At 38.6% G+C, this 26,181-nt stretch overlaps 2 protein-coding genes across 2 annotated transcripts; both read right to left on the bottom strand.

The window, feature by feature from the left end:
• Positions 1–698: 698 nt before the first annotated feature.
• On the bottom strand, positions 699–5,804 carry LOC121743000 (protein STRUBBELIG-RECEPTOR FAMILY 3-like). The gene is made up of 16 exons (XM_042136167.1): positions 5,271–5,804; positions 4,860–4,989; positions 4,701–4,772; positions 4,501–4,566; positions 4,291–4,362; positions 4,125–4,196; positions 3,964–4,035; positions 3,725–3,790; positions 3,569–3,634; positions 3,066–3,439; positions 2,631–2,968; positions 1,929–2,200; positions 1,573–1,711; positions 1,376–1,497; positions 1,128–1,284; positions 699–1,039 (listed from the first exon to the last, which is right to left on the bottom strand). The coding sequence occupies exons 1-16, from the start codon at positions 5,353–5,355 to the stop codon at positions 959–961; spliced, it is 2,184 nt and encodes a 727-aa protein (XP_041992101.1). The 5' UTR covers positions 5,356–5,804; the 3' UTR covers positions 699–958.
• Positions 5,805–9,681: 3,877 nt separating this feature from the next.
• On the bottom strand, positions 9,682–10,965 carry LOC121744396 (putative F-box/LRR-repeat protein 23). Its single transcript, XM_042137916.1, has 2 exons — positions 10,908–10,965; positions 9,682–10,190 (listed from the first exon to the last, which is right to left on the bottom strand). The coding sequence occupies exons 1-2, from the start codon at positions 10,933–10,935 to the stop codon at positions 9,712–9,714; spliced, it is 507 nt and encodes a 168-aa protein (XP_041993850.1). The 5' UTR covers positions 10,936–10,965; the 3' UTR covers positions 9,682–9,711.
• Between the last annotated feature and the right edge of the window lie 15,216 nt (positions 10,966–26,181).

Genomic DNA, 26,181 nt, shown 5'->3' with positions numbered 1-26,181 from the left:
GGCCAGAGGATCGAGACAAGACACACAATGCGCGATACTCGAATCCACAATCAACTACAAGAAGACCTAATCAACCACATGTGGGCGAAATTCGGCAACGAGTAGTGTCATTTTTAATTTTTAGGATTTTAATTATGTAATTTTTAATTTTTAGGATTTTAATTATGTAATTTTTAATTTTTAGGATTTTAATTATGCAATGTTTAATTTTATTTGTCATTTGTAATATTTATTGTGGGTTTTAAATGAATTTTAATATTATGGAAATGTTTTTGTGTAATTGAATTTTATATTAATTGTGCTCGTCCTTGCGGAAGAGCACAGTTGTGGGTGTTGTGCTCTTGCCAGAGAGCAGGCATGAATAGTACCGCCCGGGCCCACAACCGTGCCGCTGGCAAGAGCACGGTTGTGGATGCTCTTAGTAATATATTATCAGCTTTAGATCAATCCGTAATGTTTTGTTTTTAGAACACAAACCAAGAGGCTTCGGACAAATAAAGTTAGCATAGCACGTATATAATGCTTAAATTGGTTTGCAAAATCAAAAGAACATATTGGTACGAAAAGAAAATCCAACACATTGATTGAACGAGAGCTATAGAGAAACATGGGTTCGATGAGCTATTGCAATAATGGGATTGCGCATGTGGAGCAGCTCGAACTGCATTTTGTCCTAACACTACTAAAAAAGCAGCTCCTCAATAATCAAAACTATTTAGCTTCTGTAAAGCTAATTACAGAAATATAACATCTGGATTTTACCCAACAAACGACATACCACAGTAACATCAAAGCCACTAGTTAAAATACAATTTTTTTTCAAGGAAAAAAAAGAAGAGAGAGAAATGCAGCAGCATATACTACAAAGATGTGAAGAGCAACAAGCAACAGTTCAGGTATGACCCGTTGAGAAACCGTAGAATCCCTCAGTTACCAACACTTTTTGTCGTCTCTAACCTCATGGGTTGGGATGTCTCTGTATAATGCTTACGAGTTTTTGCACGATCTCAGACATCGGTGGCCTAAACTCGGGCTCAGGCTGTCCCACGAAAATAACATCATCAGAACAAGCCAATCTATGATACACTGTCGACTGATGCAGCTGGAAATAAGAGAGAAAGTAGCACCTGAATACATAGCGAGATTATATCTGCAACCCGTGATAAGGACTTGGACGGATAAGCGCCCTTCAGGGAGGGGTCGACCATTCTGGATAACGCGTCTATATCGTAAAGCTGCGTGAATGCCCATCTAACCAGATATTGCTCTCCCCGGGGACGTGACCTGAGTTGTTAGTACGTGCTTGGTGTCAGTTTAACACATTTTTTTCACTGTATATATCATATTCCACACATCCTTTTGATATTTTAATGACCTGTCATACGCTTTTCGCCCTGTTAAAAGCCGCAACATCACAACTCCAAAGCTGTATACATCACTCTGGTAAGAATAGCTTCCAAAGTCGAGCTCTGGAGCGCCATATCCAGAATTTTGCAGCTAAGAAAGGACTAATGTCAGTTGGAGATGAAGAATTTGCAAAATAAAAGTATCGGTTTATTAACATGAGATTACCTGAACAATGGAATTGGCCGGCATAAGAGAAGCCAAGCCACAGTCAGAAACTTTTACAGAGAGATGGTCACTGAGCAGCAGGTTGCAGGACTTGAAGTTGTAGTGCATGATGGGTGGCTGGTGTGTCTCATGCAAATATCTTCAAAGTGACATGAAATAGTCAATCTCCTAGCAATAATACTAGAAATGACTGAAAGTTTAATTAAGAATTTAAGATGGAAGCAAATGTAGAATATAAAAGAACATAAATGGGTGAGTTTTTGCAATTACTGTTGCAGATTCTGTGTAGCACCAAATCCAACTGATTGGAAAGAACCACATAATAAAATGACAACGAAATTTCTCTGTGGACATACTCTAGGGCTTTGGCAGCTTGGAGCGCGAGAACCATGCGAGTGTTCCATGAGAGCTTTTTGTTGATCTCATCATCCAAATTTAGTGCTTCATCGAGAGTCCCATTGCCACAGTAGTTGTAGACAAGAAGACGCTCTCCATGCTCAAGGCAATAACCTACAAGTTCAACAATATTTGCATGCCGAAGTTTAGCGATACTTGACACCAGTTCAAGGAACTCTTGGTCGCTTAAATGTGCTGATGCAGCCTTATCCAGCTTCTTCACTGCTAGAACCTAGTGATGAAGAGAAGATAGATTCTCAGTGAGACAGGCCATATGGATAGACGAAAGATAAAAACAGCTGAATATCATTTCAGAACAGCTGAAACAGGGATGCATAGCAGATAATGCAAATGTGGCGAGCTCACCTATTGCTTCACATATAGCATGACTGGTAGCAATCAAGAGAGTTAAAATACTAAACCATTACTATGCAGCATACGTTTTCATATAAACAGAAACAAAAGATGCCTTACTATCACTACAACATCCATAGCACAAACAAATGATGGGCTATGACATATCAAATCCAATAGATATAGTTCTTCAAATGAGAGGAAAATCTGAATAAATTATGTTAGATTACATGCTTTGATATACTGACAATCAGGCGAAGCCTAGACATAATATCTCACCAAACCAAGAAGAACTAGTAGATGCTAACCTTTCCTTTCGGAATCTGCATACTATAGACGGGCCCAAGCATGCCTTTCCCAATAAGATTTTCTTCAGAGAAACTATTTGTGTACTGTTGAAGCATTCCGATAGTGAAGAGCTTTGCAGATTCTACAATTTTACCAGCATTTCCTGATGGAGTCAATGAAGTAAAAGTAGGATTCGCAGAAATCCTTTCAGCAGGAAGAAGTGGAAAAGGAAGAGGACTTGGCCGTGGATGAGTGTCACTCAATCTTGTCATATCTATACTATGATCCGTCCCCTGCTTTAGTAATGGATTCCTCGTCTGACCTGCTTCAGCTGGCTGCTTATCCACTTTTTTCAGACCTGCTTGGGAGCCTCAAAAGAGTTATTCACTATACTTTTTTAATTATCTACTATGTGAAAGAAATTACAGTAGGGAATACGGTAAGATATTCTGTACCTTGGGGTATTTTATGGAATTGTGAAGTCTCGTCTTGCTTGTGTGTTTCTGACATGTTACCATGGCCTATTTCATTGCTCTTGAAACTTTTCTCCGTTGATCTCCTTCCTCTACGACAACGGGAGATAGAAAGAAACAACCCCAAAACAAGTACCAAAATCAAAACCAACCCACCAACGGCAATCCAAGTGATTTTGTTTGGTGTAGTCTTCTTCTCCTCTCCACCAGATTGTGGTAATGGAGTAACAATCTGGCCATGACCATTGGATCCAGGACTAGGTGCAAGTTGAGGTGAAGGTGCCTTAGCGGGGGATACGGGGGGCAAGGCAGGGGGAGAAGGAAGGATGGTAGTGTTAAAAGGGTTTCCGGCTCTCCTACCACAAAGAAAGAAGTTGATGAGCCACCAAGTTAAAGAAGACCCCATCACAACCCCCACAAAATAGATGATAAATAATTTTTTTTTAAAAACATGTAGATTAAAATGATATTAATTCTTTGTTCACCTGAAACTGGGAATATTTAGCAATTTGCTAGGAATAGGTCCCGAGAAGAGGTTGTTCTCTACGTTCCTACAGGGGGACAGAGAAAACGGTAGGTACATATTTAACAAATCGATGAAATGAAGTATGGAGCTCTCAAATTCAACTGAACTAACGTACAAATCTGTCAGAGGGAGATCTTGAAGAACATCTAGCACACCTATAAGTTGATTATTCTGCAAATGCCTGCGTGCAAATTTTAGGAGTGAGCACATGGTGAATGAATAGTATATTGTGATTCTACATTGATTAACCAATCAAGTAGCTAGAAAAGGAAAAGGAGTTTTCTACAAATCTACCCAACTTAAAACTTATAGCTTTGGAATAAATGAAAGGATTTACCTAAGATAGTTACTTACAATGACGTGAGAGCTAACAAACTCCGCATTGAAGGTGGAAGCACACCAGTCAAGCTGTTCCAGGATAAATCCCTGCATTGTTTGAGCTAAAATAATAAAAACATATCCACTCCAGCTAGGTTTCATGACAGCTACAATAACTATATGCAAAACACACACACATGTTAATCAAACCCGTAATTGGTTCAAAGGCATCTGGTATTGAGCCTGTCAGTAGATTGTTGTTCAGAGACCTGAATAGAATTTTAACAGCTCAAAGTTACAGTTTTGCTGATGGAGCAAAGAAATAAATTAATTAAAAGATAGTAGTAACAGAATATAGCTTACAAAGATTTCAATTGGCCTAATGAAGATAGAGAGTTTGGAATGTCCCCAGTGAACTGGTTATCTGAAAGAAAACTGAAGTTTGTGGTCTCCAGGAAGGAGAGGAGCATTATCAGACTGATATAATCTCTATAGAACTTTCAATTAAACTATCCTCGATACAAGTATATCAATAATCTCACTTATAGAAGCAGATTTGGTTCAGAAACATACAAATTCTGAAGAGTGATAGGCAAACTGATTGGTATACTGCCGCCAATGTGGTTGTTGCTCAAATCTCTGCATTTCAAAATAGCCAAAATCTTTAAAACATAAGCACAAATTCTGAAGAGTGATCAGCAAACTGATTGGCTATCAAGAGAAGGGATTACAGCTACAACTGAAATGAAGATAACCTTCAAGATTACACTTACATATCGATAATTGAGGCGAACATTCCCAAATCATCAGGCAATTCGCCTCCCAAATTTGTGCCACTGAGCTTTCTGTCAGCCAGAGAGCAAAAACTCAGGCTTATGGAAATTGTTTATTCATCATACACAAAATCGGAAAAGTGAACGTTGAAAGCTTACAGTGCAGTTATATTAGCATTTACACACTCCACCCCTTGCCAACTTGGAGGCCCACAGGGATCGCCTCCCGGAATCCATCCAGGAAGTAAAGGGAGGCCCAGAGAAGCATGTAACTGAGTTATTGCAAACACTGACAAGAAAGATTTCCCAATAGACTTATTAAGGAAACCATCATCCTTAAGTGACAAATTCCAAAAAGAAAAGGACAGTAAACTCTCCAAATCGAATAGCTTAGCAGTCATAAACTTAACCAGATTATTACACTTTAAAACATTGCAGTTTTCAATGAAAGACAGAATACATAGCTAGGCATTCAAAATTCACAGGAGAGAACACAAAACCACCAAGAACAGGAATGAAAAGCACTATAAAAGGAGAAAAAACCAGAAATCGGTAAAATCGAAAGCTTACCATCACGAGGATCCGTTAATCCATGGCGGACGGGAAATGCAGATAGAAGTATGACAAGGCAAAGATTCAAAAATGAACAAGCCATCACCGGTTATGGCCAAGCGATAAACAAGTGCAAGAATTTAAAAGGCTTATTACTGGAGTAGTATATTCAAGTTCGCTCACAATGAATCTTGAAAATAAAAATAGAAAAAAAAAATCAAGAAACACACAGAGTTCAGTAAAGCGAGTTTGGTCAAGCACGAAACCCCGAGTTTTAGTGGGAGAGGCAATTCAAAAGGCTTCAAGATTACACCTTTAATCGGAAATCCGACAAATAAAAAATTCCCTCTTTCTTTTAAAGTGAAACAAAGCAGCTAATGACAATACTGCGGGTGGATAGGGAAAGAAAAATGAACGAATGGAAATCCCAAGAGTCGGTTTTAAAAATAAGTTTGCAGTTTGCTTCTTCTTCTTGCTCTGTCTCAGTTCGGAGAATTTAAAAAAGGCATTTTATATTTTCAGGTGCGCACCTTTAATCTCATGAACATACAGCTAGCTGAGATAGATTGTATACAAAATTATGCAAAGGTATTTTCCCCATAAAATAGCGGTAATTATGGAGCTTTGGTCACTGCTTGCCTAAATTTTTTAAATTAATTTGAAATGCTTAATATCAGTGTACCGTTGAAGCAAATTCATATTGCGCTTCTTAATTACTCATTACTCATATAAAGCCTCCGCCACATTGGATACATAATTCATGTAGCAATTATAGGTGTATAAAATTTAAAAGTTTCAAAGGGGAGATCGATTACACTATAAAAGTTTATGGCAAGGACTCCAAAATCTGCCACAATCTATTTTTCTCAGATATGTCGGCATTTTTAATTTCAATCACAACACTTGCAATAAGACAGTCCCATTTTCAGTCCTAGTCATAACTTATTTCACCAATTTTTATATTTTATTCTTTTATTTTTTAATTTAGAAAACAAATACTATCATACTAGATTAAAATACCATACAATTTAAAAAATATTACAATAATAATATTTTTATTTGATTGAAATTCCTACATTAAAAAATATCAAAAAAATTATTTTTAGCCGTGATTAAAACGACTTGCAATAAGGCCGCAATGTCAGGCACCTGCCGTGGTTGTTTTTTTTGCGGTGGCTGGAAATTTTGAAGGCTGCAATAAGACACCAAAATCAGCCGTATACGGTATACCCTTATTTCACTAAAAGGTTTCATAAATATAAAAAATCTCCTAAACTTAAAATAGTTGGACTCTAGCTATGGAAACCTATTGCAAGCTCAAACTGGCCCTAAATTTGGAATTGCGCATATGTAACCAATCTCGCTCCGTCTCAGAATAAGAGTTCTATTTAATTATGACACGAGTTTTAAGAAATATAAAAAAAAGTTAGTTGAATAAGAACTAATTGGATTGTTACGGGCGGAACGGATAGGGCGCGCGTTGGAAGTCTCACTTATATATATGGAGTAGTTTCACAACAAAATGTGAATTCAATAAGTTGGTAGAATGTGAGTTTATTTACTATTTATGGTAAAAATGAAATATAACTCTTATTGTGGAATGGACTGAAATGACAAAACATGAGTGTTATTGTTAACAGAAGTGAGTGAGTATTTAGCAATATCTTCAAAAAATATTTTGGAACTGTTTTGTGGTAACGAAAAACATTTTTAGACTAAAATCTATCAGAACCTTAAACAAATTTTAAAGTTGAATTATTGTAGGAAAAGTTGAGATGTCATGTCATAGTCCACAATTTTGTAGAACAGTAGTTCTGTTGAGACAACCGTAAGTCAGGCTTACTAATTCTGCTCCTTTTCATGGGAACCTTTAAATTGCACCTCCATTATTGGCTGCCCAATGCTTTTTCTTCTACTTTTATGTTATAGCTTCGTTTCTTTTTATTACATTCACATGTGACGGGTGTTAAATCAGAATATGCATGTTAAATCAGGATATGCAGTGACCCGCTAAGGGGAGGATCTAATCCACATCTCCCTAGGCCTCATACTTGTACCTGAGAGGTGTTGCAACTACTTCCACTATTTTTGTTGCTGAGAGGGGTCAAACTCGAGACCTATGTCAAAGATGTCTAAGTTCATTGCCACTAGGACAAAGACTCCGAACAATTTCTTTTTGTTACGTATTTCTTCTCCAGCTAGTGGCACTAGCTAGTGCCCAACCTCCATAAGATATGTATTTGCGAAACGTATTCATAATGGCGTTCAATCTAAAAAATGACAAATTCATAATAATTGAAGCAAGCTTTTATTTAAAATTATCATAGAATCAGGAAATTAGGGGCAAACAAGGACAATATCCTTCAACGGCCAATCATTATCCACTATAAAATAGAGATTTAACTGCATATCTAAATTGAAAGAAAATACTCCATGGAATATTAACCTTAAAGTAGGGGTGTGCATTCAGGTTTCGGTTCGGTTTTTTGCCAAAACCGAACCAAAACCGAAAAATCGAATTTAGTTCAAAATCCAAACCGAATCGAACCTGAAAAACCGAAACCGAAAAACCGAAAACCGAAAAAACCCGAACAAAACCGAAAAACCCGAAAAAAAAACCGAAAAACCTGAAAAAAATAAATATAATATAAATATATATTTATATATGTGTATTTTATTTTATTTTATATATACTAATAGAATATTTATATATAATATAAAATTAATAATACATATAATATATATTATATAGTAGAATATATTAAAAGAATATATATATTATAATATAATATATTAAATTAATATAATTCGGTTTTTCGGTTTTTTTCTTCGCCCGAACCGAACCGAACCGAACCGAAAAACCGATTTTTTTTTATTTTTAAAACCGAACCGAACCAAAAAACCGAACCGAATTTCAAAATTTCGGTTTGGTTCGGTTTGAATATTCGGTTTCCAGTTTTTTTGCTCACCCCTACCTTAAAGTTAAGAGGTTCTCAAGGAAGAGTTTGAACTCCACAAATGGCTTGCCAAACCTGAAATTCTTACTATTTCTCAATATTTTGACTCTCTAATGATCTTTATTATATAGAGATTGGACCCTGCTTCATTCGACTCTACGATTTGAAAAAGAATCAAAAAGAAAATTCTAAAAGTCAAATCTATTTTAAACAAAATAGCTTTCAAAAGGAAATTGTTTTATCTTTGGGGATACTACGCCAATCCGTGGGCACCAGCCGGGGCGTAATTTTTCTTGCGGAAAGAGGGCTTTCCTCGACTCGACTTATAGTTAGTACGATTATTTCCTATTTTTTTTCGTAATTTCCATTTCACTTGTATCCGTATTATTCTTCGGTTGTAATAGTTAGAGTACTGTCTGTCAACGGCTCGACAATTTTTCCAATTTTATCCTACAATAAACAACTAAGGTAAATCTTCCATCTTTATCTCAATGGGGCGTAAAGTCCTTGAACCGGGCCCGCTTTGATGTGTGGCGTTTCGGCTTGTCTTTCCTGCTCCTCATCACATTTGGAGTTCGACCTCTTTGGTTGGGAGCGTCGTCTGCATGTCTTGTGTCTTCGACGTTGGGGACAACGGTTTGTGGGCTTGGCTGCGCGGTATCAATGTCAGAGTCTATCACTATAATCACAACTTCCACATTTGGTTAAGAATTATGTTAAATCGATTATATTTTCTAATTTAGTACTACTATTCAACAAATTTAAAGAATTAACTGATGTTGTTATGGAAAATAGCCAATGACTTAAAATTTGATGAATTAAAAGTTAATCCATGTTAGAATATCAATAAACGATCATATAGATATATATTTGATGGATCAAAAGCTATATCAAGTAATCAGTTAATTCATGTTAGAATGACACATCATTCAACGAACAGGTAGATAGTACTGCCTCCATCCCACATTAAATGTTTAAATGTCACATTTTTTGTGGGTGTGGATTTTAAGAAATATAAAGGAAAGTGGATTGAATAAATTAGTGGACTATGTGTCCCATTTATATATTAGTTTTATAATAAAATGCGAGTAGAATTGATTGGTGGAATGTGATGTCTACTTATTTTTTATGGTAAAAGTGAAATGTGACTCTTATTATGAGACGGACTGAAATGACAAAAGGTGACACTTAATATAAGACGGAGGTAGTATAATGTATGTAAGGTAACGGAGTATAATGTATGTAAGGTAACAGCAAAATACTGCTACAAAAAAAAAACACATAAAGGTCTATTAATAACAGTACTAGCAATAAAAGACAGGATTATTGATAAACTGAAGACAGAAAACTTATAACACAACTAATCCAGAATACAAAACAAGAAAAGTCGAGAATCAATAGAAGAAAGATGATTTTACTATATCTACTGAAGTTGTTGTTGATATGCTAGCTGATAATACTGTTTAAAACAATAGCGTTTATAATAGTCATATTCGTGATCTTCAAAGTTGAAGGCAGAAGTACCAAATGGATCGCCACCCGCAATTAGGCCACGGTACATCACTGATTGAGTCGTTAGGGAGTTTAAGATGTTTTATTTGTTGACGACATCTTTTCCCCAAATCCCCTTGAAGATCGAGATCAAAACATCGTCGGATATCAAGTGATTCGAGGTGTGGACAACCGTCAAGGATGAGTTTAAGTCCCTTATTTCCCATCCAATGAGCAAAAACTTGAAGATGGCGTAGATTAGGCATACTTTTGCTGATTGCGAGAGCATACACATGCCGGAGCCGATCATTATGATCATTATCTTCATATGTGGGAAGCTTGCACTTAAATCCATTGCACGAGAATGATTTCAACAGTGGGCAAGAATTACCAATAGCAGCAATGTGGTTGGCAGCAATCCCTGGTCTAATAGTAAGGTGCAACTCTTCCAGCTGTGTAAGTTTTGCAACCATTCTAGTTGCACAATCTCCTGATATGAAAAAACAAGTTCTAAGTTTAAGTCGTTTGAGATTTGGTGATCTGTAGAACAACAAATGATTAGATAACTTTAACAAATAAAAGAAGCTACTTTACCATGCTTATGTGATATAAAATCAAGAGAAAATGTTCAAAACAAAGTTTCAATGCTAAAGTTAAAGAGAAAAGGAGAAAAAATGTGTAAAGTATTTGAGAGAACCTTTTGAATTTTGGATGAATTATTTTTTATTGATGGATCAATAAAAATAAAAGATGAAACTATTATTCATGGATGGAGAAAATATGATCAATCGAGCAAAATATAAGCAATGTTGAAGTAGAAGCCTTATTGAATATAAGCAAAGTTGAAGTAGAAGCGATAAATTCAATAAAATAAATAAATGATTCTTTCTATCTCCTAGAATGATACTTCCGAGACTTTTCACACACCAATACTTACACAATATGCCAATCCTATTGATGGAATAATTAGCAAAAAAAAAAGAATTTATCAATCCTATTTCAACAATTACTCGTGAACACAATGAACATAAATATATTAAAATAAGGGTAAATTGTTGGAAAAAACATGAATTCTGATAAATTCACAACATTGAAAATCATATCATTATCTTTTTTGGGTTAATTACATCAAATGTACCATCAACACATGTGAATTTAACCTTTGAAAATTAATGACAAAATACTATTCGTGATAGTATAATTTTACCGATCGGCGATGTAGTCGATGAGTGCATCGTCGCTGAAGTACTGGATGGTGAGGTCGACCAACTGTCCCTGGCTACGATCCACTGCACAGCGGCACATAGCATTGTACTCGTAGTTGAAAAGCCCTTGCATAGGGTTGGAGAAATCGATGACTCGCCACAAGACGGAATCCTTAGAAACCTTCCACCAAGTAGTACATACTGCCTGTGCACTTCTGAGCATCTGCTCAGCCCCAGCCTCTGCAGAATATTGTCTATTACATCTCCAGAATATTGTCTATTACATCTCCAGGCAGTTCAATCCACGTTCAATCCACGGAGGCAGAGGAGAGATTTTGTTGGGCAAATCTGTAGAATATTGTCCGGAAGATGTGCAATTAATTTTGATTCGACTCTCTGAAAGATATTACTATCATCATTATTAATATTATATTTTAGATTTATTATTATCTTAGTTTAGATTTATTATTATCTTTAACACAATAGTTTAATAGAGTTTAATAGGTTGTATACCAATACTCACCAAAGTTTACAAGGTGTCCATCACGAATTTATACATATCTAATGGTGTAGTTGTGAAAATTTGCCAGAAATTACAGTAGATGAAACATGCAGAGAGGAATCTGACTGCCTAGACCTATGTGCATTTTTTACAATGCTGTCAAAATAGAACTAACTGAAAGAAATAAGGAGAAAATACTAGACAAGAAACAGACGGGCAAGATATCTGTCCAATCTAAAGAAAATGATTTCTAAATAATATTCAAAATCTCTATAAATACCAATCCATAAACAAAATCACAATACTTCAATTATAATAAAATCCCGCCGGAGCACACATGCTGGCAGGGAAGGTGAAGCAGGGTGGAAGGAATCCGGCGAAGCAGGGCGGTAGGCGTGGCGGCGAGTAGGCTGGTGGGCGTGGCGGCTTGGCGGCGAGGCAAGGCGAGTTCAGCCAATTAACAGAGAGTGGAGGCGCCGATTGGGAGAAAGGGAGGAGCGCCGACTGGGAGAGAGGGAGGAGGCACGTGATACGATCGCCATATCTTAGGAAATCCAAATTATTTAGTTATATTTTGATTCACCTTATCTTTCCCATATTTGTTTAGATATTTGTTTCTTCTTCAATATGTTAGAATAGTAGTATTAAAGTATTATAAATATGAGAGCTTGTTATCATTTTAATTAATCAATGAATATATTATTTTTCCCAAAACATAACGTGTGCAACAAGAATATTATCTTTCGTTTCCTAATTGCTATTCGTTGGAGAACGTCCGGAAATCAACAATTCGTGGTCTATCTTTCGATAACATCGGCCTGATCGCCAAATCCATACGAGAAGTCTGATAACTGGTCTCGTTGCGGAGCGATGCTAATCGAGGATTCATGCTTGAAATATCACTAACATTCAAATCCACATAGACACAAGCAAGTGCTTGCAAACCGGTGTGAGCCCCTCCTTTTTTAACCAATTCTTCCGTTTTTAATGTAAGCTCATCCTTAAACAACCTTCGCTTCTCTTCCATTTCTACTTGATTGTCTGGCTGTTTTATCTCAAACTCAACCTTCTCCTCATCAACAAGGCTCTGAATCTCCATGATCTCTCTTTTGCCTGCAGTTACCACATCAAAATCTTTTTCTTTCGTCTCTAAACTAGACCGATGAGGTTCAGCTGTTTCCTCTTTCTCGAGCAGCCCCGAAATTTTTTTGTTGATCTCTTCTTCCCTGTTCTTTAGGTTGAAAGAAAGCAACTATGTTCTCTTATGTTCAAGAGCAAAGTCACCATCTTTCTGCCTCAATAACCCATTAAGATGGAACAACTTCTCTCGCTCATTACTATGTCTCCTATAATGGCAAGGTCTCTTTTCACCTTCATATTCATTAGAGTCCCAATAATCATCAAGATAAAATACGGAATCACTCTCTCCGTCACCGATAGTTGCAAAATTAGAAATCAGATCATTCAATTCTAATGGACCTTATGTGGGGTGTTGATGATCATATGCTTTGTATCCTTGCTGCACGTGATGGTCCTAGCAGGTAGAGGGTCCATAAGTCGGCGCCCCGTAGGGTGGGGCTGATTCCCACTGCTGATGCACTTTTTATTAGCACTATAAATACCTACAAGTATACAGAGTAGATCTAGTATAGCTAAAGGTTAGTACCGGATATCGATCACGGGAAAACAATCACAAACTGTCTACCTTCTACTAAAACTCAATTTCTATTTAGAAAATCGAAAGTTTTGGAGATTTTTTAAAACAAAGAACAATTAAAAGCAGAAAACAACTAATTGCAAATAAATCACGGAGATAAAATATGAGAGATAAGGGAATCCGATTGGCGGGCACACGGATAGCGACTGCGGGATATGGATTTTTTATTCAAGTTATATGGAAGAGATAACTGAACCGGATGGATCAGTTAGCAAATGTCGTTGCCACTTGATCAAGTTGCTTTCACTCTCGCGCACCACCAATGTAATTTATAAACTCCCAATTTTGTACTACTTTAACAGTAAAGCGACAAGTTCGGGGTCGATTCCACAGAGAAGCTAGTGTATCGAGTGTGTGCGTAGTGAATAGGGGTTTGGCTGCTGCCACGCTTTAACTTTGGGAGTTTTTAACTACTGATTTTACTTTAGACAGAAAAGTAACTAACTACTTGCTCAAGGGAATTTTAACTATTGGGTCAAGTGAATTTCAGAACATTAACTACTTAGAACAGTAAACATGATGACGAAAACAGAACAACTTCGATTTTATACTCAAAATCCAAACGAGTACATCGATCATGCGGAATGTAAAAAGCTCGAAACTTTAACTAAAAAGCAACTTGAAATTTAACTAAGCTAACACTTCGGAAAATACAAAAGCAAGTTGTAGCACCCCGAAAATTTCAACTTTTGTTTTCTTTAATGTGGTTGTCGATTTGGAATTTTATTCATGGAATTTAATTTCTATGTGTTTGAGTTAACGATGTGAGTTTTAATAGTTGTGAGTTATGTGGAATAATGTACTATATTTTCCAATGTGGGAAATTAATTAAATGAGATCATGCATTTTGTTCTAGCCATTTTATTAGAAATTTTCGGCCCCTTCAAATTATTGGAATTAATATTTTCTTTTTTGGATTTAATTAATTGTTTTTGGATATTTATCCAAATTAAACCCAAACCAAATTATCCCTAATTTATTCTACATGATTTTCGACCCTTAGCCTATTCCTTGGAGATTTTCGAAAATCCCCTATTAATTAGGAGGATGAATTATTTTTGTAGATTTAATTGGTAGCTTGTTTAATTTCCTTCTTGAATTTAAAATCCAATTAAATCTAACCATATTTTGTCAAATCCCTCCATATCCTATTTTAATTAGGATTTGACTCTTTCCTTCTTTAAGAACTATAATTTTCGCCCCATATACCTATAAATTTCCTTGGGGAATTAATTTATTTGTTACCTATTTTGTGGGAGTCTTTTTCTACAAAAAATTAACAAATTTAAATCCTATTCCTATTTTATTGGAGGATTTAAATAATTTCCTTGCTACTCCCTAAAGTACACGCCCCATTTTCTACACGCCTACTTTCTTTTAAATTTTGGGATTTATTCATTGACCTCTATTTTATTCCTCCACAATTATAACTATTTTATTTAAGTGTGGGATTAATCCTACAATATAAAAAGGGAGGAACCCTAACCCTAGCCCCCATTCACACGTTTTTCCTCCCTCTCTCTATCTCTTCCACACGCCTCCCTCCCTCTCTTCATCTTCTCCACAAATCCTTCACCAATTCCTTGTTCTTGCATCATTTTGGAGTTGGAAACTCAAGATTCATCGAAGAATCACATCATTCGTCATTCCTACCGAGTGTTTGTAAATGTGTTGAAAGTATGAATAGGTATGTGTGGATGAATGATAGACAAACCCTAGTTTGTAAATGTTGAGCATGAAAACTGTGGTGTTCGGACAGTAGGTTCCGACGAGTGTTTGACCGATCAAACGATCTTATTTTGACACAACTGAGTGAAGTTTTAGGTGTCTTTTGTGTTGTGTCAAAATTTCAGCCTCAATTGATGAAATATGAATTTTTAACGAGTTTTTCAATTGAACTGCGCAGTCCTGCCTGAATTTGTGTTCTCGTCCAGCGAGTTTCGTTTTTGATTTGACCGATCTAAAGATGTGATTTTGGTGTGAAATTTTAACTGGATAAACCTTGATGTGTCTACTGTGTGGTGACCAAATATTAGGGTCATATGAGGTTGGATGGATTTTTAATAATTTTTACAAAAATACTGCGCTGTTCTGCCAGATTCTGGTTTTGTTGAAATGAACTATGTTGACAAGTTTGAGTGAATTACATGATACATATGTGAATAAGGAACGTATCCTATGATGTGGTTATGTGTTGCACGTTGAGGTATGCTTGAGTGTTCGTTTTGTTTAAATTGATGAACGTTGGGATGTGCAATATAAGAAAACGATGGAAGGAACGATAGGGCATGCATGACAAATGTATTGATGGAAAGACTGATTGTGTTGTGGTGTTGACAAGGATTGTGGTGCGTACGTGGGTACAAAGAGCAAGGGTTGAAATAAAGTTGTGAATTGTGTATAAGCAAGCGAGGTGGGCTTTCTTTTACTAAACTCTTTTACTTTTTCAAAAGTATGATTACGGAGTTATAAGGGTGGTTTAAAGTGTTATGTCATGCCATGATTGTTTTGATGTTGAGATTGTTGTCTGATGCCTAGTTCGTTTGAGCTTGCTCCGTTAGGCTATAGGGCTATGTGTGAAACGAATTCGGGTCTGAGACCCTATCAGGCTGTGTACACCGGTGGGATCGGGAGTCGTCCTTGCTAGTCGGCCGGTCTCGTGGGCGAATAGTGTGGCCACACTTTCGTCGCACTGTGGAAAGATGATGTGATTGTTGGATTGTTGAGAAAGTGGGGAGATTGATTGTCTGGCCAGACTATGAAACTGTTTTTGTGATACTCGATGATATTTCTTATTTAAATGTAAAACTCGAGTTCACTGTGGTATGGATGACATAACTGTTATAAAATATTTTCGGCATGAGCCCACTGAGTATACCAAGTACTCAACCCTGCATATGTTTTCCCTATGTGCAGGTTGAGCGGGATGTTGCGGCGGATGTTGAGTCGAGCTTTAGGAATTCCTGGATGCGTCGTGTCTTCATACATGGGCGTCATCCTATGACTCTCCTTTGAAACTTGTTTTCCGTTGCCTTATTTGAAACTATTTTTTTTCATCCTTCTGCATTAGTTTATACAGTTTTATGCCACTAAGTACTTTGAGACTTTTATCCGCTGCTTAACCATTTTGTAGACTAAAACACTTTCTCTTGAAGTTAATTGAGTTTTCATATTAAATGTTGTTCTTTATCGTTTCCACATAGTCACGAGTTCCCCGTCTTTACTATCCTTAGTAAGGGCGGTCGTGACAGAGTGGTATCAGAGCTTCGTTCTTTCGCTCTGGTCCGAGAGTCTTCTTTAAGCTTAAGTCTAGATTAGTACCCCTAGACTAGAAGTGTCACGAAGCTCAACATCCGAAGCATCACGCTCAACCAAAAGAAAATGAGGTATGTTTTAAATTGTTGAAAGAATGTGAAATCGATGATGTGATGATAAGGATGTTTTGGCAAGAGTATGCATGTGTATGAAAGTTATGTGTGAATATGATAATGTGGAACATGAGCACGAATGACACGATGTCCTAAGTATGTGTTATGTGTGTGAAAGTGTTGCGACGTAAGAATGTGAACATAGAAAGCCTTAAGATGATCTCGAATTTAGTGATACGTGGCAAACTTTAGACCTATCACAAACTGTGAGTTAAAATGTAGTTTGAGGAATCTTCTTTTACTAAGGAAAATCATCGTCTTCGCGTAGATGGTACGAACAAAACAAACCGCACGCAAGAGCACTCAATTTAATGTCAGCATGCGACGAGCATGGAACGAGTACCGCCGCTACCACAGAGAGGAAGGAAAAGCCCTGGGAGAGTTTGTCGCCCGTTTTGAAACCCTGTGGAAAGAGATCCAAGGGCACTATGAGACGGCTTATGGTGGCATACGAACGCTAATTGGGTTAATGCCTGAGAGTTGGAAGGAATGGATGGAAGCGACAACCAGTTGTTTCACTTGGTACGAACAGCGAAGTAACGAGATGGACGGTGACATGAACGGCTTCCTGATGGCCGTGAAGTGTGCTCTAGTCGATTCCCGTTTTGAGCTACCACCGTCGGTGGAAGAGGAGGAAGACGAGATAGTATGAGAGGACAAACACATGGTCGAGGTTGGACCCGTGACAGGAGGTGAAGCCGGAGCACGAGTAGGAATGGTTCCTGGCTTTGAGGACGATTATGTATGGGATGCCATGGAGGATGACGAAGACCTCCGTTTGCTTGACGAGTATCACGGAGAAGAGGACCCGGAAGAAGAAGAGGACCCAGAAGAGGAAGAAAATAATGATAGATAGTTCGATGGTTGTTTCTGTCTTAAGTTGTTAGAAACGTGTAGAAGTAGTACCCCTTTTGCTTTTGATTTTGAACGAATGTTTTGTTTCCCTTTCCAAGCTTCTATAAAAGTTCCACGTTTTGTTTGACTTCGCGCACTTGTGGTTTATCGTTTCATACACGTGAATGAATGCAAGGAAGCCTTGTTTTGATAACAACGAATACTAACAACGATGCTAACTTATGTTTTAGATCAAGATGCCACCGAGACGTAGACGTGGCCCACGAGTAGGGGGAAATGAAGAGGAACGGTCCGAGGGAAGTGTTAGGAATCAACCCCCGCCTCCACCACCACCCCTACCGCAACCTCAAGATAAGGAATACATCAACACCTTCCGAAAGGAAAAACCCCCAAAGTTTGATGGGTTGGGAGAGCCACAAATGACAGAGGCCTGGATACGCGACATCGAGCATATTTTTGAGTTTATGGTGTGCATTGATAAGGAGCGTCTGGCATGCATGACTTATCAATTGATTGGGCCTGGTGATCATTGGTGGGAAACTAGGCGAAGGACAATGGACCCCGCCCGCCGAGAGGCGTTGACATGGGACGAGTTCAAGGAGAAGGTGTATAATAAGTACGTCCCCATAAGCTACAGACGAGCCAAGACAGTAGAGTTTCGCTCTGGCCTTAGAACCGAGATAAGAGTCGTCGTGGCCAGCCGCCAAGGAATTTCTTACTCTGAGATTTTGAGTTGCGCCTTAAATGTAGAAGAGGCACTGTCTAAGAACGAGAGGGTGGCAAATCCTACACCACCCGCACCACAATCGAACTATAGAGATAAGAGGAAGTGGGAAGGCAACCGAGCCCCTTTTGACAACAAGCGACACCATTCCACTCTCCGCCACCCATAGAACTATGGCCGACAAGTCGTGCCACAACAGAGAGGAAATCAACAGAGGGTACCTTACTGCAACCGGTGCTCCAGGTTTCATGTTGGGGAGTGTAGAGTCGGAGGCGTCTGATGCTTCGCTTGTGGTAGAAACGGACACATGTCTCGAGAGTGTCTGAACAATAAAGGAGGAATGAGGAATGGACAAGGACAGAGGCAACCGCAACAACCACAACCGATCCGACAAGTGGCCCCACAACAGGCAAGGGCATATGCTTTGAGAGGAAATCAAGGGCAGGAGCAGCAAGCCAACAAGGGCAAAGATAACTTGGCAGGTATGTGCAAGATCTTGCAACTACCTATTATCGTGATGTTTGATACGGGTGATTCGCACTCTTTTATTTCGATGTCATGTGTGAATGTCTTAGAACTCTCTACTGTTAAACGTGATTTGGATTTGAGTGTGTCTTCACTTGTTGGAGGTCTGATTGATATTTCGCAAACTTGCTCGAACATAGAGTTTGTGTCAGGAGAGTTAGAAGTAGTAGCTCGACATTTGCACGTTATGCCTTTGGAGAACGTTGACATAATTTTGGGAATGGATTGGCTTGCCGTGAATCACGCGACGATCCGCTGCAAGGAGAGACAAATTCTTTTCAAGCCCTCGGCGACGAGCCGACTATCTTGTATGGGATTTCCATGAACCGACGAACCTCTATAATCTCTGCATTGCAAGCAACCACGATGATCAGAAAAGGGCGTCCAACGTATCTTGTGTACTTAAATGGAGAGGAGGAGAAGGATTTGAAGGTGGAAGTCGTGGCAGTAGTACGGGATTTTCCCGACGTGTTTCCTGAAATTTTGCCTGGACCACCGCCTGACAGGCAAGTGGAGTTTACCATTGATTTGGAACCTGGATCTGCGCTAGTATCGAAAGCACCTTACCGAATGTCCCCTAAGGAATTGACTGAATTGAAGATTCAGTTGCAAGAACTACTAGATTTGGGATTCATTCGACCTAGTGTGTCACCGTGTGGAGCGCTTGTGTTATTCGTGAAGAAGAAGGATGGAACGATGAGGATATGCATCGACTATCGTGAGCTCAACAAGTTGACCTTGAAGAATAAGTACCCACTGCCAAGAATCGATGACTTATTTGAGCAACTTCGAAGAGCTGGCGTATTTTCAAAGATGGACTTGAGGTCGGGATACCATCAACTAAAGGTCCGACGAGAGGATGTGCCTAAGACTGTTTTTCGCACTCGTTATGGCCATTATGAGTTTGTTGTGATGCCATTTGGACTGACTAACGCCCTGGCAGTTTTCATGGACTTGATGAACCGAGTTTTCCACGAGTTTCTCGACAAATTCGTGCCAGTCTTCATCGACGATGTGTTGGTGTACTCGAAGAACGAGGAGGAGCATGGATGGCACCTTCGAACCGTGTTGGAAACTTTATGTATGCTTCCCGACAATTGAGGCCGAACGAGCTGAACTTTCCGACTCATGACTTGGAGCAAGCAGCAGTAGTGCACGCACTAAAGATTTGGAGACATCATCTCTATGGAGTGAGATGGGAGATTTTTACGGATCACAAGAGTCTCAAGTACTTCTTCGAATAGAAGGAACTAAACATGCGATAACGACGTTGGCTAGAGATCGTGAAGGATTATGACTGCGGTATTCACTATCATCCGGGCAAGGTGAACGTGGTAGCCGATGCTTTGAGTAGGAAGAACCAACTGCAACTGGCTTCTTTTCTAACTCAAGAGGAAGCGTTGATTTGTGAGTTTGATAGGATGCAATTGGAGATAGTGAAAGCGCCCGAGACAGTAGGAGGAAGAATAGCGACGCTAGTAATTGAGCCAGACTTAAGAACCAAGACCATAGAAGCTCAACGACGTGATGAGAAGTTGGAAAAGACACGTGCGAAGGTGAGAACCGAGAAACTAGACCACTTTCGTGAGGAGGTGGACAATGCTTTGACGTTCGATGGACGTTTGTGTGCCAAACGATGAGGCGCTGGAAGATGAGATTTTGAGTGAAGCACACGACACGCCTTACACTGCTCACCCTGGAAGCACGAAGATGTATCGAGACTTGAAGCAACGTTTTTGGCAGAATGGAATGAAAGGTCATGTAGCATCGTTTGTGGAACGATGTCTAGCATGTCAACAAGTGAAGGCCTTACACCAATGACCGTATGGGAAATTGCAACCGCTCGAAACTCCTGAATGGTAGTGGGAGAATTTAGCCATGGACTTCGTGACGGGATTACCAAAGTCACAAAAGGGGAATACTGCGATTTGGGTGATCATCGATCGACTCACTAAAAGCGCGCACTTCTTACCGATTAGGATTATCTATGGTTCGGACAATTTAGCTAAGCTCTACGTGAGTGAGATTGTACGTTTGCATGGAGTGCCAAAGACCATTGTATGTGATCGCGATACGAAGTTCACGTTGAAATTTTGGATGAGTTTGCAACGGGAGCTAGGCACGAAATTGAACTTTAGCACTGCTTATCACCCGCAATCTGACGGGCAGTCGAAGAGGACGATCCAAACACTTGAAGATATGCTGCGAGCCGTTGTCCTAGACCGAGGAGAAAGTTGGGAAATTGTTCTGCCATTGGTTGAATTCGCCTACAACAATAGCTATCAAGCGACGATCGACAAGGCACCGTATGAAGCCCTGTATGGTAGGAAGTGTCGGTCCCCACTCTACTGGGACAAGGTTGGTGAAAGAAGGATGTTAGGACCCGAAGCTATCAAGGAGATGACCAAAATTGTGCATCAAATCCGTGCAATGATCAAAGAAGCTCAGGATAGGCAGAAGTCGTATGCCGACGTGCGCCGAACGGAGATCAAATTCGGTGTTGGTGACAAAGTGTTCTTGAAAGTATCCCCGATGAGAGGAGTTGTAAGGTTTGGAGTGAAGAGCAAATTGAAACCACGTTTTGTAGGGCCGTACGAAATAATTGATGAAGTAGGTCCCGTAGCGTATCGCCTGGCGTTACCGCCTAGTTTTGGGAATGTGCACAACGTGTTCCATGTGTCGCAGTTGCGCAAGTACGTGTTTGATCCCAAGCATGTGATTCATCAAGAAGAAGTTGTCCTGACACCCGACATGAGCTACGAAGAGAGACCCGAAGCAATCCTAGATCGAAAGGTGCAAGAGTTACGAAACAAGTCAATAGCATCAGTGAAGGTGTTGTGGAAACACCATGGTCCCGAGGAAGCCACGTAGGAGTTAGAAGATAGGATGAAAGAAAAGTACCCCGAATTGTTTTTGTGAGACGACCAAATTTCGGGATGAAATTTCTATTAAGAGGGGAAGGATGTAGCACCCTGAAAAATTTACGACTTTTGTTTTCATTAATGTGGATGTTGAATGGGACTTTCTTTTAGAAAATTTAATTGTTCAAGGTAATTGAGTTAATTATGTGAAATAAGTTGTTGTGAGATATGTGGAATAAGGGTGAATTATGTTCCAATGCGTGGATTAAATTAAATGGGATCATGCATATTTGTTCTAGCCATTTTTGTTGGAATTTTCGGCCCTCTTACTTATTAGAAATAATATTTTCTTTCTTGGATTTAATTAATTGTTTTGGGATATTTATCCAAATTAAATCCAAAACCAAAATACCCCTAATTTATTCTACATAATTTTCGACCCTTGCCCCATTCCTTGGGATTTTCAAAAATCTCCTATTGTTTAGGAGAAGGAATTATTTTGCAGATTTAATTGGTACTTGTTTATTTCCTTCCTTAGATTAAAATCCAATTAAATCTCTCCACATCCTACTTTAATTAGGATTTGACTCTTTCCATCTTTAAGACCATATAATTTTCGCCCCACATGCCTTTCATTTTCCTTGTGGGATTAAATTAATTGTTACCTATTTTATGTGATTCTTTCCCACAATAAATTGCCAAATTTAAATCATATTCCTACTTAATTGGAGGATTTAAATATTTCCTTTGACTACTCCCTATTTTACACGCCCCCCCTTTCCTACTTGGAGAATTCTTGGATTATTTTGTTACCTTATTTATGGGAAATTCAATATATTTTTACCTAATTTGTGAGTATATTTCTCTCCAAGTAAATACCAAATCAATTTCTATGCTAATTAAATAGCATAATTTTGAAAACCCTTTTCCCCCACACTCCACTCCTATTTTCATTTAAATTGTGGGATTTATTCATTGACTTCCATTTTATTCTTCTACAATTTTAATTGTTTTATTTAATTGTGGGATTAATCCTAGACTATAAATTGAAAAAAAAACCTAACCCTAACCCTAACCCCTCATTTTCACGCCTCCATCTCTCCATCTCCTCTCCCACACGCCTCTCTCCCTCTCTTCTCCCTCTCAACAAATCCTTCACCAAATCCTTGTTCTTGCTTCGTTTTGGAGTTGGAAACTCAACATTCATCGAAGAATCGCATCATTCGTCATTCCTACCGATTGTTTTTCAAGGAAAATGTATACTTTGATTCATCCCTCTCATTCTTCCGATTGAATCCATAATTTTTGAACCCCTCATGCATATAGTGAGTGGAGAATCGTAAATCTAAGAATTATTTGGTTGGGAAGGATGGTTGCACAAGAATGTTTATGTGTGTGCGTGTATGTTTGTGTGTGTGTAAGTGTGTGGTTGAATCATTGGTGAATGTTATGTGTGATTATGAAAGCATGGGTGTAATCTCGTTTTGAAGCATGAATATGTGTTGGAAGCATGAATATGTATGTGTGAATGTATGATAGACGAACTAGGGTTTGTGAATGTTGAGCATGAAAACTGTTGTGTTCGGACAGTAGGTTCCGACAGATTTTTGACCAATCAAACGATCTTATTTTGACACGAATTTTTAACTAGATGCATTTTTAGATGTCTTCTGTGTTGTGTCAAAATTTCAGCTTCTTTTGATGACGGATGAATTTATAATGAATTTTTCAATCGAACTGCGCAGTACTGCCAGAATTGTGTGTTCCGTCCAGTGAGTTTCGTTTTTGTTTTGACCGATCAAAAGACATGATTTTGGTGTGAAGTTTTAACTGAATAAACCTTTATGTGTCTACTGTGTGGTGACCAAATTTTAGGGTCATATGAGATTGGATGGAATTTTAATGATTTTTACAAAAAGACTGCGTTGTTCTGCCAGATTCTGGTTTTGTTGAAATGAGCTTTGTTGCCAAGTTTTGAGTGAATTACATTATACATGTGTGAATAAGGAATGTATCCTATGATGTGGCTATGTGTTGCACGTTGTTGTATGCTAGAGTGCTCGTTTCATTTATGTTGGTGAACGTTTGGGATGGGCAATAAAAGAAAACCGATGAAGGGAACGATAGGGCATGCATGATAAATGTATTGATGGAAAAACTGAATGTGTTATGGTGCTAACAAGGGCTGTTGTGCGTACGTGGGTACGAAGAGCAAGGGTTGCATTAAAGTTGTGAATTGTGTGTATAAGCAAGCGAGGTGGACTTTCTTTTACTAAACTCTTTTACTTTTTCAAAAGTATGATTACAGAGTTATAAAGGTGGTTTAAAGTGTTAAGTCATGCCATGATTGTTTTGATGTTGAGATTGTTGCCTGATGCCTAGTTCGTTTGAGGTTGCTCCGTTAGGCTATAGGGCCCATCTGCCTTCTCTCCTACCCTCTCCGTCGCTCAGCTCTACCAAGGCTGATGATTCCCCCGGCCTCTCATCTATCTCCGTCATTCCAGCTCGGCTTTCGTCTACGCCGAGCAGCCGCTGTCCGCCATTCGCTGCTGCTGTCATCTCCCGAGCTTCCTGCCCGGTTTATCCAGCCTCGGCTGTTCAGGGAGAGCGCCGCTGCTGTCCCTCCTTCGTGACGCCGCTGCTGTCTGCTGCTCGTGTAGTGGCATCAGTCGTCGTCTCCTCTTCTCACTCTTTCGTTGACTTTCGGCGGTGCCATCACCGACGTATGAAACACTATTGCTACCATTCGAAGCCGCCCGGAACTACCGAACAGCTGCTGCTGCTCCGAGTCCAGCTAGCGCTGCTCTATCCCAAGTGGTCCCGATCAGCCCCGATGTCGTGTTGAGGTTGCTTTGATCGCCGCGCCTTGAGCCTGTTCAGCACCACCGCCATCGCCGATCGCCCGGACCTCGCCGCTCGGTTGTCCGCTTGAAGACACGGCGCCGTCCACGAACTACCACTGCATCTTTCTCTCATCTAACTCAATTCAAAAACCAACCGCGATTCCCAAAACAGAATTAACCCAACTTCTTTTCTCACTTTCTTCTTTTCAAATCACGCACTCTCTCTTTATCTAATTTCAAATTCTCGATTTTCTTGGAACTGATTGAATGTATATCTCCATGGGAACAGATTTGACTAATTATATTCCTCTTTTTTAGGGTGGTGGAGAGATATGAGATAACTACTGTAGATTTGAAATTGAAGAGTGATAGATTTACTTGGATTAAAATTAAGAGGACTAATTTTTGGCTCAAAGAATGAAGAATTAAAAAAAATTGGGCTCATAACAAGCGGGTTCCTAATTGATAGTAAAAGAATAATTGTTTGGCCCAAAAAGTGAAATACTTTTCTCGACAAATAAATAAAGGCGAAAAATTTTCAGATGCGTAAACGACGCCCTTTCGAGAACAAATAAAAAGTAGAAAAAATCGGGGTATTACAATCTACTCATCTTAACAAAAATTTCGTCCCGAAATTTGCTTACGTCCTTGAACAAAAAAATTTCTCCACCATCTGGTTTTCAAATTTCCAAGCAGCTTCCTCATATTGTTATAATTAATAACTGTAGTTGCAAGTTGTATCTTCATAACACTGACTTCTCCTCTCATTCTTCGATTTCCTTGCCTCGTATTTTTGATAAATTAGGGATTCCCCCCACACTTTCAGATTCTCATTCGTTTTCGTCTCTCAGGAAAGTGATAGATTATCTCAACTTAAAACTACGGTTCACGCGTATTCAATCTAGCCTACAACATAAGCACTCTATGTTCGCCACATACTCCATCATCTCACATCTCAACATCAAACCATTCATACTTCAGGATAACTAAGTATAACACACAACATTTTAACATCCCAAAGCAAAATACTTTCGACTTCACATTTATATTCAAAACTTTTGAAACAAAATTTTCTTTACACTTTCACACTTTCTTCAAAAATTTCCACATCTCACTTTTAAAGTAAAAGTTTTGACTCAAAACTAAAACGTACTTTCGCATCAACTTTCATCCTTCGTATAAAACACTACATAGAATAATGCATCATACTTTGCACCTCATAACATAAATATCATCACACTTCCATAGCTCAATTTTCCGAAAAAGTTAAAACTATTTTTCTCGAAACTCAAAAATTTTCGAACAATTCATAAACACAGTATTTCCCATTGATCAAATCTTTTCATAAAAGATAAGTCACCCCATTGCATAACCTATCGCAAAACACACATTTATATTTATTTATAACCATAGCTCATCTATCCCATTGTAAAACATACTTTGTTTTCATAACCATAGCTCCTATATCCCATTGTAAAACATACTTTGTTTTCGTAACCATAGTTTCTCATCTTCTTCCTAAAAACTTTCTCATAAAATTTTTTCATAAATATAAATTACCTCTTTCTTGATTGAGCGTGGCGAAGCGGGATGTTGAGCCTTCAATACATAATTATTATTTTATCTTCTCTTATTTTTTTTATTTTAGTCTAGCGAAACAAGTCTAGACTAAGACTGAAAAAGACTTTCGGGTCCAGAGCGGAAAGAAAAAATGCTCTGATACCACTTTGTCACACCCGCATTTTCTAAGGATAGAAAACACGGTTGATCGCGACTAGGGAAGGATTAAAGAAGCGGGGAAGAAAGGGGAAAACAACACAA

The sequence above is a fragment of the Salvia splendens genome, chromosome 8, assembly GCF_004379255.2.
Source record: "Salvia splendens isolate huo1 chromosome 8, SspV2, whole genome shotgun sequence".
Lineage (NCBI taxonomy): Eukaryota > Viridiplantae > Streptophyta > Magnoliopsida > Lamiales > Lamiaceae > Salvia > Salvia splendens.
This window is presented reverse-complemented; position numbering and strand designations above follow the sequence as displayed.

Bases quoted from the DNA above. Each gene is read 5' to 3' on its own strand.
- LOC121743000 (XM_042136167.1), bottom strand. From the start codon at position 5,355: ATGGCTTGTTCATTTTTGAATCTTTGCCTTGTCATACTTCTATCTGCA. The intron at 2,969-3,065 runs GTACAGAATATC...GCTCCCAAGCAG, and splicing joins ATTCCATAAAATACCCCAAG to GTCTGAAAAAAGTGGATAAG. The intron at 1,712-1,928 runs GTATGTCCACAG...GTCACTTTGAAG, and splicing joins CAAGCTGCCAAAGCCCTAGA to ATATTTGCATGAGACACACC.
- LOC121744396 (XM_042137916.1), bottom strand. From the start codon at position 10,935: ATGCACTCATCGACTACATCGCCGATCG. The intron at 10,191-10,907 runs GTAAAATTATAC...TTTTCATATCAG, and splicing joins ATCGACTACATCGCCGATCG to GAGATTGTGCAACTAGAATG.